The sequence below is a fragment of the Accipiter gentilis genome, chromosome 24, assembly GCF_929443795.1.
Source record: "Accipiter gentilis chromosome 24, bAccGen1.1, whole genome shotgun sequence".
NCBI lineage: Eukaryota > Metazoa > Chordata > Aves > Accipitriformes > Accipitridae > Astur > Astur gentilis.
The window spans coordinates 13,066,345-13,080,513 of record NC_064903.1 but is presented as its reverse complement, the minus strand read 5'-3'; the positions used below and the strand labels follow the sequence as shown (position 1 = coordinate 13,080,513).

The window sequence follows — 14,169 nt, the reverse complement described above, 5'->3', positions numbered from 1 at the left end:
CCCTGTCCCCACTGAATCTATGAACTCCACAATCAATGCTCAAACACCACTGAGTCCAGAGCACAGGAGGAAGAGTGGAGAAGTGACAGCCCCAGCAAAGAGGGGCCTTGGCCAGGTGGGAATGACCACATGATCCTGCAAAATGCCTGCACCACTGCAGCATAGCTGGGGAAGCACTGTCCTGCCTCCAGCCATGTGCTGTGAACTTTCTCAGCATTTCCAAGCAAGCTTCCCCTGCTCCCTCTGTGGCTGTCAAGGCAAAACCTGCTCCTCTCCTCCCAGCAGCTCCCTTGGACACTGCAGGGAATAAAAATCCTTCTTGGACCCAGAAGCAGAGACCTGGAGGCTTTTGTTCCTCTGTCCTGAGGTTCCACGGCTCCTCTACGAGGGGTCCTGCCAGCATTTGCCCCTGTCTTGCCACCCTTACAGTGGCAAACAGCTAAAGAAAGCAAAGCAGAGACACCAGCCCTTGGGTTTGTATCTGAAACGGGCTGTTTTAAACAGAAACTGAAGCCCAGGATGGACAAGCTCCAAAGCAAACCAATTAACTACCCAGTGAATAATTTATAAGACAAACCGTTTCTCTTCCTCCTGAACTAAATGCAAATGGTTTACAATCTCCTCAAGCCTGCTTGTTACCTGAAAATCTTCCCCAGCTCCTTCTGGCAGGTACGTCTGAGCTGCAGTTGCAGGCAAGCAGCAGATAAGGATGTTTGGGCAGCGCTGGCTGGTGCGGTCGGGGTGTGCAGACCTCCCGGCTGATGGCTGCTCCGTGACCTGACCCCTTTTTTTAACCCTTAGGACCAACTACACAGCATCAATAAACCTGGTGCTTAGAAATTCAAAATGGCCTTACTGCACAAATCCCTTAACCGTCACTGCCCATCTGCTGTTTCCACAGTAACTCAGCGAGCAGCTGCAATCGGCCGCCACCACCCCACCGATTCAGGCTGGCTCACCTGCATCCCTGCCGTAAGCTGGGGAATGCTCCAGAGCTGCCCCAGCACCAGCATCCCGCAATGCAGCGCCACACATCACAGTGCAACAGCCCCCAGGGACACCCCCACCTGCTCTGCAATCCAGGGGTGATATGGATTTCAGCGCAGGACCCCAGAGCTGTCGGGACACTACTTCAAGCACAACCCTCTAATGGTTTATGACTCACAGCAGAAACAGATTTATTTGCAGCCCAGGGCTTTAGCCAGCGACACGTTCAGTGCAATAGAATAATTGCAGAAAGCAGATTACCATTGCGAAGTAATGATCTTTTTGCCTGCTTTTCTTAGCCTTGCCTCATCTATCGCTGTCCCACGTAGGATTAGCATATGCCTCATTTTGGAGCAGACATTCTGGCTTTAAAACCCAGCCTTTTGGATAACGGTTAAATGAAGACAGATAACAGCAGCCTCTGCACTGGCAGGGTGCTGTTGAGCCTGCTGAGATTCACAAATGGGATGCTCGCTCCACTCCAGGCAGGCAGAGGGGCTTTTGGTGGCTGTAGGCAGCTGCCTGGAATTTCTCAGGGAAGTAAAGCTGCCATGCATGCCTATGTGCTTGTGGCAAGTTGTATGTGAGCTGCCTTTTATCCAGCAATTGGGAGGCTGGATAGAGGGGACATGGGAGAAAGACTACTCCTACAGCAGGAAAGGGCTGGTGGTGTTACAGAGTTAATTACTGCTGCAGAGCATGGCTGAGGGGAGCGGCACTGCAGGATCTGTGGAGAAGCAGTGTGGGAATTGCCACCTAATTTATAACGGATGGATGTCAGCATCACCTCAGCCTCCATCACACCTGCCACTCCTGTGGCCAGTCTCAGCTGCACACCGGAGTGTGCCGGGGGGTACAACTGCCCTCTCCCATGGCAGAGAAGGGACGGCGGCACCAGAGAGGCTTGTGCATGCCACCGTGAGCTTGATGCACTCCCAGGGCTGAGCAGCACCGTGTGGAGAAGAGCTAACACCGCACATCTCCTGTGCAGTACTTGCAGCCAGTGAGATGGCCATGGAACTATGTGACAGTGGGAACACGCTGTGCTCCAAGTGCTCACAGTGAGCCATGAGCCATCACAGGGTTGTGACCAGCCTATTATTAATGTATGAATATCATGATTTATACACACCTATCCAAGGGGTTTGGGCACCAGGAGGAACCAGAAGGGCTATTCATGGTGCAGTCTATATCCCTTGGTTGTACCTGCTCCATAAGCAGTAAGGAGGAGATCCAGTGGGCTCCTGCACAGCCCAGGCAGCCAGAGGGCAAGGAGGGTTTCCACCTGCACAGGCTGCAGGGTGGGAGGTTTGAGGGTTTTGAAGGGTAGGGACAGGCACAGCAGGACACCAGGACTTCACCTGGGCAACGACTGACCTCAGTGGGATGCAGAAGAGGGAATATTACAGATACTACAGTTGACCAAATACCCACTGAATTACAATTGCAAAAAAAGGACTTCACCGACGAGGCTGTTGGAGGGGACAGCTGAAGCAGAGGGGATGAGGATGAGCATGGCTCTGGCAGAGGGTACTGGGGTGTTACTGCGGTTCAGTAGAGCTACTGGACCAGGCACAGCAACAGCAGGAAAACAGACGTGGGGGAATTAATGAGTCTGGTGGGAGGAAGTGCTAAAATCCACCAGGAGAGGAGGCAGCAGGAGAATCCTAAACAAATCCACCATGATTACATCTGCGAGGCTATGGCTACAATAGAGAGCGCAAGGAAAGGGCTGCAGAGACGGCTGACCTTAGAGACCTTGCAGGAGATGAGGAAACATGGAGGCAGCCAGCAAAGCAGCTCAACTTCATCAGCCTCAGAGGGAAAATGGATGAAGGCGGGGGCAGCAAAACTGACCTACAGCCAAAGGCTTGAAGAGCTTGTGCAGATACACCCTGTTTGCTGTGCAGCAGCATCTCCATGCCCCAAAGCAGTCACAACTGCACTGTGCCAGATGTCAAGGCACGTGACAGCACTGCTTCTGTCTAATTTGGCCCAAACTTAATCCTAACTCTGTCCTGTTGAATTCAAGGTGGGAGGAGAGGAAAGGATGAGGCTTGGCATTGATCTGTCAGATCGCTGCTTCTCAGCTCTGTCCTTCTCTACAGGGCAGGGAAGAGCTGGTCAAGGGAAGGCAGTGAAACTGAGGATGCCCTGGAGCAGGTACATGGCTACCTGCCTGCAGGTCTGCCGGAGATGTGTCCTAGCTTATTAAAAATCTGAGCAAAGGCCAATGAAAGATGTCCTTAGGATCTTGTGGCTGCAGAACCAGACACCAAAGAAGTCAGTAAAGTTCTTACTGTACTGCTGACAGTCCTTCTGAAGGGTTTGGAACCCAGGAGAGACCCAGGAGGGGTGGTGGGGCCTGACCATGGGGATCGACTGCCAGAACCAGCACTGCACTGAGCAACAACTAGCAGGGAATGGCAGGATGATAACACACAGGGCCCAGGAGGGCACGTATGCCAAGGAGTATGCATGCAAGGAGGGCATGTATGCAAGACTGCTCCATGAACTGAAGGGGAGGATAATGGAGGCAGCTGGCAAGATACCCAGGGGGTGGCTTACTGGAGCCAGGGACACCCATGCCCAGGGATGCCCAGCGATCTCTTGCACTCTGAGCCTGACACCCCCTGTCCCAGCATTTCCAGTTCATTCAATGATCCTGCATGGCTTGACAAATTCCACAAGTGCTACTAACACACAAAACCCCACCAGTCCCCTCCAGTACCTGCATCCAGCCCAGGTATGGCCATGGACTGCTCCTCTCCAGCCCTGAGGAGAGGCAAAGGCACTGTCCTGCCTCCAATGGGCCCTGCTACCTGTCTGGCCTGTGTCATCCCCATCTGCCCCAAGGACCCTGCTTGGACCATTGGGCAGGTGTTTGGATCATGGCCAGAACACCACCATGCCTGCACCGTGCACCCTCGGCGTCAGTCCCTGCCTCTACAGCACAAGGAGCCAGTCAGGCAGGGGAGATGCCGCACACCATGTGCCCTGTGACCGCAATGTGAAAGCGGCTTTTGAGTCCCTAGAAATCTGCAAGCAGATGCTCCAACATGCCCTTGTGTCCTGAACCCCCTCAAAGGTGAGCATGGAACACCCAGCTACAGCCTCTGCACTAGCCCCTCTTCCCAGAGCCTGCCTCTGGGGCACCCCTGCTTACCTTGGCATCCAGGATGCTTGTCTCCACCCGGGCCACCCCCTGGTTCTCCCTGAACAGCTGGATCTTGCTGACCTTGCTGAACTCCGACAGCACTGTGGTGAGGTTGGTCTTCAGGTCGATGACATGGCTGATGCCATGCCGGGGTCCCACCAGAAGTGTGGTCGCTGGCTGCTTCTCATCCTGGTAGCACGAGCATGTGTAGAAAGAGACAGACAGACAGGAGTGAATAAATGCACCCTGGGGCTGCATGGGCTGTGCCTGGCTCTCTCTGTGGAGCCAAGCCTCGATGTCAGCCACTCAGCCGGGTGCTGGGTGGCTTTTGCAGAGCAGCAGGTGAAGCTGGTGCCATGAACCACCCTCCCTGAGCCTTCCTGTGGAGCTGGGAAAGGTGTGCAGGATGCCAAGGCTATTTAAAAATAAAACACTGAACTGACCATCCACATGAAATACTCAGGCCTGCTGGTGTCACTACAGAAAAGTAAGAGCATATTACAAATCTGCCTGATCTGACATTGCCTCTGAGAAAAGGAACCAGAGAAGTGAGTGAATGTATTTTAGAAAAGAAGAAAGACTAAAGCCTTGACTGAAAATAGAGATGTTTCTTGCTCTGGTCTGCCCAGGAAGGATGCTTCAAGCCAGACCTGGACGTGAAGAGGAGCTGGGCAGACCAGTGCAGAAGAGAATAAGGGAATACTACTTACCATTTTCATGTGGTTCAACTCCTAGGCTGGCTCTGAGTCATTGCTTTGGTGTCAGAGATGAAAAAAAGGCAGGGCACCCACATCAGAAGCGAGCTGCCCAGCGCTGCACACCCAGGCAGTGTTGGGAGGCAGGCTCTGACCACTCAGCCATGGCACCGACCAGACACCATATGGTTCTGCCTTTACCAATTTCCTACAGGCAGCCCTTTGAGCTGCAAGGTGAGGAGCTCTGAGGCATGGTGGAAGCAGAGCAGATCAAAGGCTGCAAGAGATGGAACCCAGGAGGCAAAGCAAGGGAAGCCAGGGAATTGCTGAGATCTTGGGTGGGGGTAAAGGGAAGGGTGGCAGAGAGGTGACACTTACATGGAGATCCCTGGATGGGAGGTAGAGCAAGAGGGATGGAGAGGTGAGCCAGGCAGTGGGGAGCCTTAGCAGGTCCACCATTCTCCTGTTTGGCTTGGTGGCTTTCCTCCTGCCGTGGAGAAAATGAGGTGGCTTGGGTGAGGGGTGGAGATGCCTCTGATGGGAATGAGGGAGGAGTGGGTTGTGGTGGTGGCAGCTTCCTGAGAGCTGCCAAGCAGCGGTCAGGCTGGACAGAGACAGTAAGGCCAGCTGGGCTATTCCCTGCACGGACAAGCGATGAACATGGTGGCCTTTGCCAAGGGTGGCTCTCTTCTGAGACAGATGGCAGGATGCTGCCAGGGCAGTACCAAGCTATAAGCATGTGTCTGAAACTACTCCAACTTCATTGAGCAGGTCATCTCATTGGCCAAAAGGCTGTCAAGAACAGAGCTGACCCTGACCCTGTGGAGCTGAAGATCTGATCTACTGTCAGCAGAGGCTCTGAAGGCTTTTCTGGATGGGCTTGGACCCCAGCAGGGCAGAGCAAGAGACTGAGGGAAGTAATTTCTGTGGGAGCCACATCTCCCCTGGCTCTCCCCTCCAGCACACACTCAGGATCAGTGCCAAGCACCTCCCTGCCCATCCTGAATTACCGTACCAGTCCCACTGTGTTGAAGAGGACCCCAGCAAAGGTGGGCAGCTCGTTCAGGATCCTCAGGTACTGCAGCTTTGCCTGGGCCGTGGAGACCTGATAAAACACACCACACAGGTGATCACCACGAGCACAAGGGGGAAGAAATGCAAAAGGCTGGCGCAAACTTGGGAGTTCCCAAGCAGACGTGCGCAGCATGTTGGCAGGCAGCTCAGGGCATGGGCTCTGCTGGCAGTGAGCCTGGGGGCTTGACTTGGGGTGGAGGGGGTCCCCTCTCCCCTGCTGCCCTGGGCAGATGCTGGGAGGTAACTCAGAGCAGAGGCACAGCCAGGGAGGAGGCCAGACGCTTGATGTATAACCCCCCTGGGGGATGTATAATCCCCCCCGACATGTATAACCCTCCTGGGGGATATATAACCCCCCCAGGGAGCTCTGACGGCTGCAGGGACCAAGTCAGTGGCTCAGCAGCCTCCTCCAGATCTTTCCAAGCCCAGAAGCAGAGATAACAATAAACACAGGCTTAACTGATGTGTGCAGCTTTGGTCAAGCTGAGCACTGGCTCTCGGCTGATCTCACCCCACTGATCCACACCGCAGTCCCCAAAATCCAGATCAGCTCTTGGAAGTAGATTCAGGAGAGAGAGTGGCTGCCTGGATGTCACCCCAGGATTTATCTCCCATGCAAGGGGATTTAAGCAGCAATAACAGGAGTCCCTGGCCAGCCGGGGACAACAGGATGGCTGGGGCGGAGGGCGTGCTGCAACCCCACCAGCCCTGAGCCATGGCCGCGCTGGTCGGGCTCACCTTGGTGCCGCCAGGCTGGTTCTGGTGGACTTTGAGCTGCTGCGAGAGGGATTTCCGAAGGCTCTTCTCTTTGACGAGCTGCAGGAGCGAGGGGGGCAGGAAGGGCTCCAGGCCCCACTCCTTCCTGCGGGGAGGGAAGTCTGCCTGAGCAGCCAGGCCAGAGGCCCTTCGATGGGCAGAGAGGGCCAGAAACCAAGGATGCTGCCCGAGAGCATCCTCTTGCCATCAGAGGGAGCTGGAGCCACACCAGCACTTCCTTGGTGCCACAGCTGGAGCAGCAGCAGCCCCCAGCCTGGGTACCCCAGGGGATGGGAGCCCCAGCTGGTGTCACAGCCACCAGCACTGGGCTGGGGAATGCAGCAGTGTCAGGCTCTGCAGCCAAGTCCAGCTCCCATTCATCGTCATGTAAGGTTAAGGGATGCAGGGCAAATCCCCAAACCTCTTTTGGGGTCCTCCCCAAAAGGTGCCATCTCCCCCCTTCCTCCCTGTGCACACGGGGCAAGGCCAGCCTGCACAGATTGACTCTGTATGGATTTTAAGACCGCCGGGAGCCGCAGAAGGGCTGAGCCAGGGCTGTGCGGCTTGGTGATGGGCTGAGATTACACAGCCACAGTGTCTTCTCCTTGCCTTGGATGCCATGTGGAGAATCAGCCCGGGTTCCCATGGAAATGATCTTGGGCTCACAGCAAATATCCCTGCCAGCCCTGGCAAGGCTGCCATGCGTGGCTGGATGTCAGCGTGCGGGGGTCTTACGTGTGGTGGGACCAGGGGCTGCGTGTCACTGCTGCCAAGCCAGTGAGCCACCAGCAGCTCCAGGGGGGCTCCCAGGGCATCTTACGCTCAGCACCCCAAAACATTGCTGGGAGCACCCCAGTTACACAGGGGCTGTGAGCAGGAACACAGGCAGGGGACACAGAGGAGGGCTGTGCGGGAGTGTGGGGAGAAGGAGGAGGACTCACTCCACGTTCTTGAGGGAGACCTTCTGGCTGGGGCGGGTGGCTGAGACGGTGATGTAGATGTGGAGGGCAGCCAGCCCCAGCAGCATCTCTGGCTTGGGATCTGTGCCAAAGCGCTCTCTGATCACATCGTTGCGGCTCTGCAAGAGGGAGGAGAGGTGTCCTCAGACAGCCATGGGGACAGGGCACCCAGGCTGGGCAGACACGTGGGCCACAAGCACCATCAGCTTCCAGTTCCTAGGGCAAGTCCCCTACCTGGATGTACAGGTACTCAAATGCTGCAGGATCCCGGCGCAGCAGCTCCACTGGGTCCTTTGGGAAGAAGCTCACACGGAAGAGGCATCTCATGCCATGGTAGTGTGTCCTCTGCACAACCTGTGCCAGGAGCAGAGGGGAGCGGTGAGCCCAGGAGCTGCGTATAATTGCCTGCAGGGCACGAGAGCCTGTCTCCTCTCCCCTGGGGGGGGATTTGATTTCTTCTCTTCATGCACTGCCTGATGCTTTCATCCCGGGAACAGCCCAGCCTTCCTTGGTGTGAGAGCTTGCCTGGTGCTGCAGGGGTTTATGCCACCAAGGCTAACGCTTCCTCCACAACCCCCATTTTATCCCTGGTCCCGTGCAGCGCCAGATTCCTGGCTCTGCTGGGCAAGCCAAGGTTGTTCACAAATGCTGTCTGCAGCTACCCAGGCTGGAGCACAGAGCAGCTCCATGGTGCTATCAAGGCAGGATGGGTAAAACCCTGATTGTCTCCTTCTTTGGCCACCCTTTGCACCCCCGAGCCTGCAGGACCATGCCAGAGGCAAGGAGAGGCTACGCCACCCCATCGCACAACCCTGGTGAAGCCCCACGCTGGTGGGAGAAGAGCATCCCTGTGCCCCAGCCACTGGCCATGGCCATCCCAATGCCCTCCCGCACCCAGTGGCTTACGTGGGCCAGTGGCTGCTTGTCCTGGAGCAGCAAAAACCGGTGGCTCCGCTCCGGGCTGGAATACTCCAGGACCAGCGCAAAGTGCTCGATGTGCCTCAGGGACAGGCGGTCCTGCAATGTCACCATCACATCCTGCAAACACCACAGACAGGCTTGGGTGCAAGACACTGACTCCCTCCTAGGGTGGGAGCTAGCACCCCACTGAGACCCCCCCTCCTCCCTGGCACCTTGGGTCACACCAGTGCAGGATGAGGCCCTGCAGTGCTGAGAGGGGCTGCGGGATAGTACCCAGCCACTGCTGGGCAAAGTGACCTCGCAGCAGGAGGTAACCAGCAGCCAGACCCCCAGCACCTAGGGTAACACTGTGGTGTTTTGGAGGGGGGGCTGCAAGGAGGTGGCCCCTGGCAGGGGGACTCACAGGAACTTCCATCCTGGTTGGAGGGCAGGCTCACAGCAAGGAGAAAAGTTAGGAGTGGGAGAAAGACAGCAAAATCCCATTCCTGCTAGCTGCAAATCGTGTCACCCAGGGAGGCAGAGGGGCTATCTATCATGCAGTGGCAGTTTGCAGCCAGCCAAGAACCGCTGCGGTGTTTGTGCAAGGAAGCAGGAGACAAGGAAAAATGGATAGGGCAGGCAGGAGGAGAGAAGCATCACGATGCTGTAGTGGGAGAGGAGGGGCCCACCTTCACAGTGGTTCGGCCATCGAATGTGAAGGATTTGATCTGCCCGTTCTCCAGGAAAACCTTCAACACGTTGGGAATGAGGAGGAGAGCTTCTTTCTTCAACATGTCCTGGTACGTGGGGCCGGCAACAGAAGAGGCAAGGAGTATGGGGGGATGGAGAGACAGAGGGAGGGTGGAGAGAGAGAATGAGTGTCAGTGATGGAATGGTTACGGCATCCTCTGCTTCTCTGGGCTTATGCACTAAGAGGCACATTTCCCTTGAAATCCAGCATCTCTGCTGAGCCATTGAGAAATGCAGAGCTGGAGCGATTCAGAGCTGACAGATTCCCCTTCCAGCTCCCAGTAGCTGCAGCAGGAATGGAGCATCCCAGTCCATCCGGCACATTCCAGAGCCATGCCTGTGCCTGGCAGCCTGTCCCGCTCCCCAGCTGGTGTCCCAGAGGGGAGGCGATGGCCAGGGTGGCTCAGAGCTGATACCCCTTTCCTGACCCTTAACACAAGCCTAGCCCACCTCAACCTTGCACATGCCCTGTGCAGGAAGTTGGGTGAAGGCCGATTTTATTTGGCAAGAAGCATTTAGATCAGATAATTACTTAATTGATTTTGCCTAAAAATAAAATTTGCTAGAAGCACTTTGCAGTTTGGGTTTTGTTTTTTTTTTGTTTTTGTTTTTAATATGCTGCTTAATAAAGCCTTTCTGCAATTAGGAGATAATGGCACTGGGCTGGAATGCTACTGCAGCGTAACAGCTTCCATTGTCACACAGCAGTGCCCTGGTCACCCTGCCCCATGCACAGGTGCTCCTGCAAAGCCTTTGGCACGAGGTTGGAAGCCACAGACCTTCCTTAGGGCAGGTGCTGGCACTGGCCAGACATCACCCTTGGCTGCCCAGGGGGACTGAGGTGGGACCAGGTTTCCAAGGACAGTTTCTGGGGCTCTATCCAGATGGAGGGACAGGGGAGGACCATGGCATGTCCCCCCAGCACTGACCAAATGCCTTGAGTGTGCCCAAGGACATCTCGCCTGTGGGCCTCCCTGGGCCAGAGGGCTGCTCTCACCTGCGGAGCCCAAATCAGGGGAGAGGAGCCCTGTGGCCCCGGCCACCTCATGCCCCATGGTCCTGGGGATGCCTTAGGGGGTTGAATCACAGAGGAAGGCAGGGAAGGACTTACTGGGTCTGTCTCGCCGACTGTCACCTGCTCTGAAAATCGGACCTTCACCGGGTTGGACCTTAGCTTCGCCTTCTTGGCTGCGCTGATGAAAGCAGATTTGGGAGACTGGAAAGAGAGCACTGGGTAAATCACCTGCCTGCCCTCAGAGCTGTGGCACGGGGAAAGCCAGACAAGGGGACCAGAGAAATCCTCTCTGAAGTTATCATGACAACGGGGAGCAGGCAGCGAACCATGAAATGGGGGGTGGGGGAAAGCGAGTCCCCTTGTGGTTATACAGTGCTGCAGGCAGGGCCAGAATGAGGAGCAGCAGCCCCTGAAGTCACACCAGCACCCTCAGCATGATGGCAGAGGCTGCACCCCCAGTGGGCACATCTGTCCGGCATCCCCTGTGCAGGCTGAGCTCCAGCAGACATGAGCCAGGGCTCACTTGGAGGCACCAGCACTGGTTCGGATGGGAGAGACGAGCCCCTCGAATGTGGGTCTGCAGTCGCAGGGAGGAGCTGGGTGGCTGGGAGATGACAGGACCCCAGGCAGCCCTGCGGGTCGTTCTGGTGGCAGTGCCAGGTGCCAGGGAGCCTCTGCCTGCACACACTCTGGCACGGAGGCAGTTGTGCCACAGAGCTGTGTGCGTCTGAGGGCGCCGGTGTCTGCTGAGCAGCCTGTCCTGGCTGGCGGCCATCCAGGACCAGGAATAAAAAAGCTTTTTTTGGAGCCTGGTACATGCCCCACTCCTGACGGAGCAGCACTGGGTGGTGGCATCTCCTTCCCAGAGAGGAGGGGAGCACAGGGGAGCTCTCACACTTATCTCCTTCACCGACATCAAAGGGCTCAGTAAAGCAGAAATGATGCCCTGCCACCACTGTTGCCAGCATGACGGTTCAATGTGCTCCAGCGCCACAGGTGCTGAGCCCCAGTGCACCATCACCACCCGGTGCCAGCACCACCGCCAGCCACATGGCTCAGGGCCCAGAGTCTTGCACTCCCATCTACCCAGGGACTCCCTGGCCGAGCCTGCCGGGAATGGCAACAGCACGTCCCTCCCTTCCACCTCTGGCATGATGGGTCACTTCATCAGACGCGTCTGATGCCCTTAGCAAACCGTATGGGTCTGGGGATATTTTTCCTCCCTCCCTCCTACAAGGAGGTAGTTATGAGGAGAGGGAGATGGCTACATGCCTACACTGACCCTGTGGGCCTGTGGCAGCTCTCAGACCCAACTGCTTGGAAGAGCCTTGGGGTGGTGGGACACCAGTCCAACACCTCAGTTGAGCTGCCTGAGTGGTCACCCGGGGTCTCTAGGGGCCCCACCTCAGTCTCCCAAAGGGCTCTTAACCCCTGTCCTGCCTCCCCCAGTGCTGGCCATGGCCCTGTCCGTCTCACCTGGTGGGTGTGCAGGACTGTGAGGATGATGAAGTCCTTGGCCTTCCTGTGACAGAAAGAAAATGTGAAGGTGGATGGGACCTCCACGGTGGTGGACCTCAACATGTCCATTTGGCTATCACGAGAACACATCCCACCCTCCCCAGCCCACTGGTGGCCAGGACCTTCATAAGCTCCTTGGGGTGCTTGGTGATAAGTCTGTGGGTGCTCTCCCAGAACTGCTGACCCCTTGGCCAGCTGGGAACAGGTATGGCACTTGCTCCAAGGCACTCCCAACGCTCAAGTTGAGGCTTCCCCATGCCAGCAGTGAGCACTGGTGACAGCAGAGCCTTGGGCTGTGCATCGACACCCCAAGGCTCCAGTCGGGACACAGCATGAGCCCCCACCCCAGAGGTGATGAGGGACCAGTGTTGTCCTCACCTGACAAGCTCGATGAATCTCTCTCTGGGGGCTTCACTCACATCCTCATCGTTGATGGCCAAGATCTGGTCTCCTGGCAGGAGTTTATCCTCAGAGGGGCCGCCTGCCAGGAGAGAGGGTCAGGGCCAGCCCAGGCATCCTGGGGCTGTGGGGTAGGAGGGAAGCAGGATGGTCCCAAGCACCCCCAAAGCGTTTGCCCATGTATGTGGGTGTGAAGGGCACCCCGCAGGTCCACGGGAGGCTAAAGGAGAGGACAGGAGCCCAGGGAGGGGTCCCACCAGGGGAAGGAGCCGCTGTGCTTCCTGGCACCCCGTGGCCATGTCCAGGGATCCCCCCACCGCACACCTTACCTGCTGCCACGGAGCGCACCACCACCGGCCTCTCGCTGCCGGCCACAAAGCCGAATCCGTAGTGGGGGTGGCGCTGGACCGTCACCTGTCGGAGAGTGTCCGAAGACAGCTGCCCACATTCCATATCATCGCCACCACGCTCCTCCGGCATCACATGGCTGCGCTGCAGAGTGGAGGGGCAGGCTGTCATGCACCCTATCATGGCAGCCCTCCCTGCTCACCCCAAGCCCTCTGCAACCCGGAGGGCAGCCCCGCTCCACCTGCCTCCTGCATTGCTGCCAGCACGGCAGGTCCCAGCAGCTTGCTGGGACATCCGCAGCCCCCCATCCTCCTTTGCAGAGCGGTGCTGTTCAGTGCCTGTCTTTGCCACAGCACCAGCAGCTGAGGCAGGGGACATTCATGGAGATACCCACCAAGGGTAAATCATGTCACCCTCTCCCAGCATCTCACTGTCCCAACCCTGTCCCAGCATCTCACTTCATTAGGTGGAAGACATGTGTGGGATAAACTCCTGGTGGTGTGACTCTGGCCATTACCTGAGGGATGCCACCGCCATGAGGTTCAGAGGCAGCAGCCCTGGCATGGCTGGAGTGCTGTCTCTCTGCCCATTCTGCGGAGGTTTAAGAACAAACTCATGCTTGGCTTTTTCATGCTGTGTAACAGGGCTGCACAATATCAGAGTTAAGTGGAAACAAGTTCAGCCAGTCTAAAAACTGGGATTAAGGCAGGCTCAGCCATGGCTGCTGGCCCTATGACTTGAGTCTTGATGGCCAGCCCCAGGACTCCTCAAAGCACTGACAGCCAGAAGACAGGAAGACTCAGCCCAGGACAAGGTCATGCCAAACCTGCCCTTGGAATCCCAGAGCAATGCCAGCCGTGGCTCCAGGCTGTGAGCCTGCTATCAGGGAGCAATCCCAGCACCATTGGGATGGCGGCAGAGCGCAGCACAGACAGATGGCAACGTGCATGGCCGCAACCAGAAAAACAAAGTGATGAACGTGCCATTGTTTCTGTGCTGCTCATTGCTTGTTCCTGTCCAGACTATTAAAATAGATCTTTCCTGGCCTTTTGGCAACACATGAATTGTTCTGACTCTTACCAGTTTAGGATTTGACGTATCATCCATCTAATGTAAACTGTCTGCATTTCCGACACCCCCCAGCCCACTCCTAGCACCGCATGTTGGCACATGCTGCAGAGTGAAGAGGGATGGCACATGGGGCCAAAAGAGGACGGGACCTTCTTGCAGCTCCACGCCAGCACATGCACAGCTTTGGGCTTGAGCACACTGCTGCCAGGAAAGACAGCCCTGTGCCGGCCCTCATCCCCAGGTGACCTGTCCCAACATCCTTTATGGGAGCAGGGTCTGTCCCTGTCCCTGCTGCCTTGTCTCCCATGGGAGCCAGGAGGGCTCTGAGCACCGGGCGCCTCCACCCAGTGTCAGGGATACATCAGTGGCTGTGGATGAGCTGTGCTCTGTGGTGATGGGATGCCACCGCTGCTGGGTCCACCCTGACCCATACCCGGTGCCTAGCCAGATGGGTACGTGTGGCTTTCTCCTCCCTCATGCAGTGGCACATGGCTGGAGAAGCAAAACAGTGAGACTCAGGGAAGGGAACTGCTGAGGAGC

The 14,169-nt window shown here is 56.8% G+C and overlaps 2 protein-coding genes across 4 annotated transcripts in view; both read right to left on the bottom strand.

Annotated features, from left to right (window-relative positions):
* Positions 1 to 14,169, bottom strand: part of LOC126050292 (gamma-aminobutyric acid receptor subunit gamma-4) — a 338,971-nt gene that overhangs the window by 21,954 nt on the left and 302,848 nt on the right. The window lies entirely within an intron of this gene.
* The window catches only part of FRMPD3 (FERM and PDZ domain containing 3), a 65,031-nt gene that overhangs the window by 20,285 nt on the left and 30,577 nt on the right, over positions 1 to 14,169 (bottom strand). The window contains exons 4-14 of one of the 3 annotated variants that reach the window (XM_049827946.1): positions 12,540 to 12,702; positions 12,190 to 12,292; positions 11,770 to 11,815; positions 10,390 to 10,494; positions 9,218 to 9,325; positions 8,535 to 8,645; positions 7,863 to 7,982; positions 7,611 to 7,747; positions 6,652 to 6,775; positions 5,855 to 5,944; positions 4,154 to 4,333 (exon numbers count right to left, since the gene is read on the bottom strand). In XM_049827946.1, coding sequence (XP_049683903.1) covers positions 4,154 to 4,333; positions 5,855 to 5,944; positions 6,652 to 6,775; positions 7,611 to 7,747; positions 7,863 to 7,982; positions 8,535 to 8,645; positions 9,218 to 9,325; positions 10,390 to 10,494; positions 11,770 to 11,815; positions 12,190 to 12,292; positions 12,540 to 12,690 — 1,275 coding nt within the window. In that variant the 5' untranslated portion in view covers positions 12,691 to 12,702. Of the gene's footprint in view, positions 1 to 4,153; positions 4,334 to 5,854; positions 5,945 to 6,651; positions 6,776 to 7,610; positions 7,748 to 7,862; positions 7,983 to 8,534; positions 8,667 to 9,217; positions 9,326 to 10,389; positions 10,495 to 11,769; positions 11,816 to 12,189; positions 12,293 to 12,539; positions 12,703 to 14,169 lie in introns of all 3 variants that reach the window. The other 2 variants (XM_049827945.1, XM_049827947.1) reach the window with 2 other exon arrangements.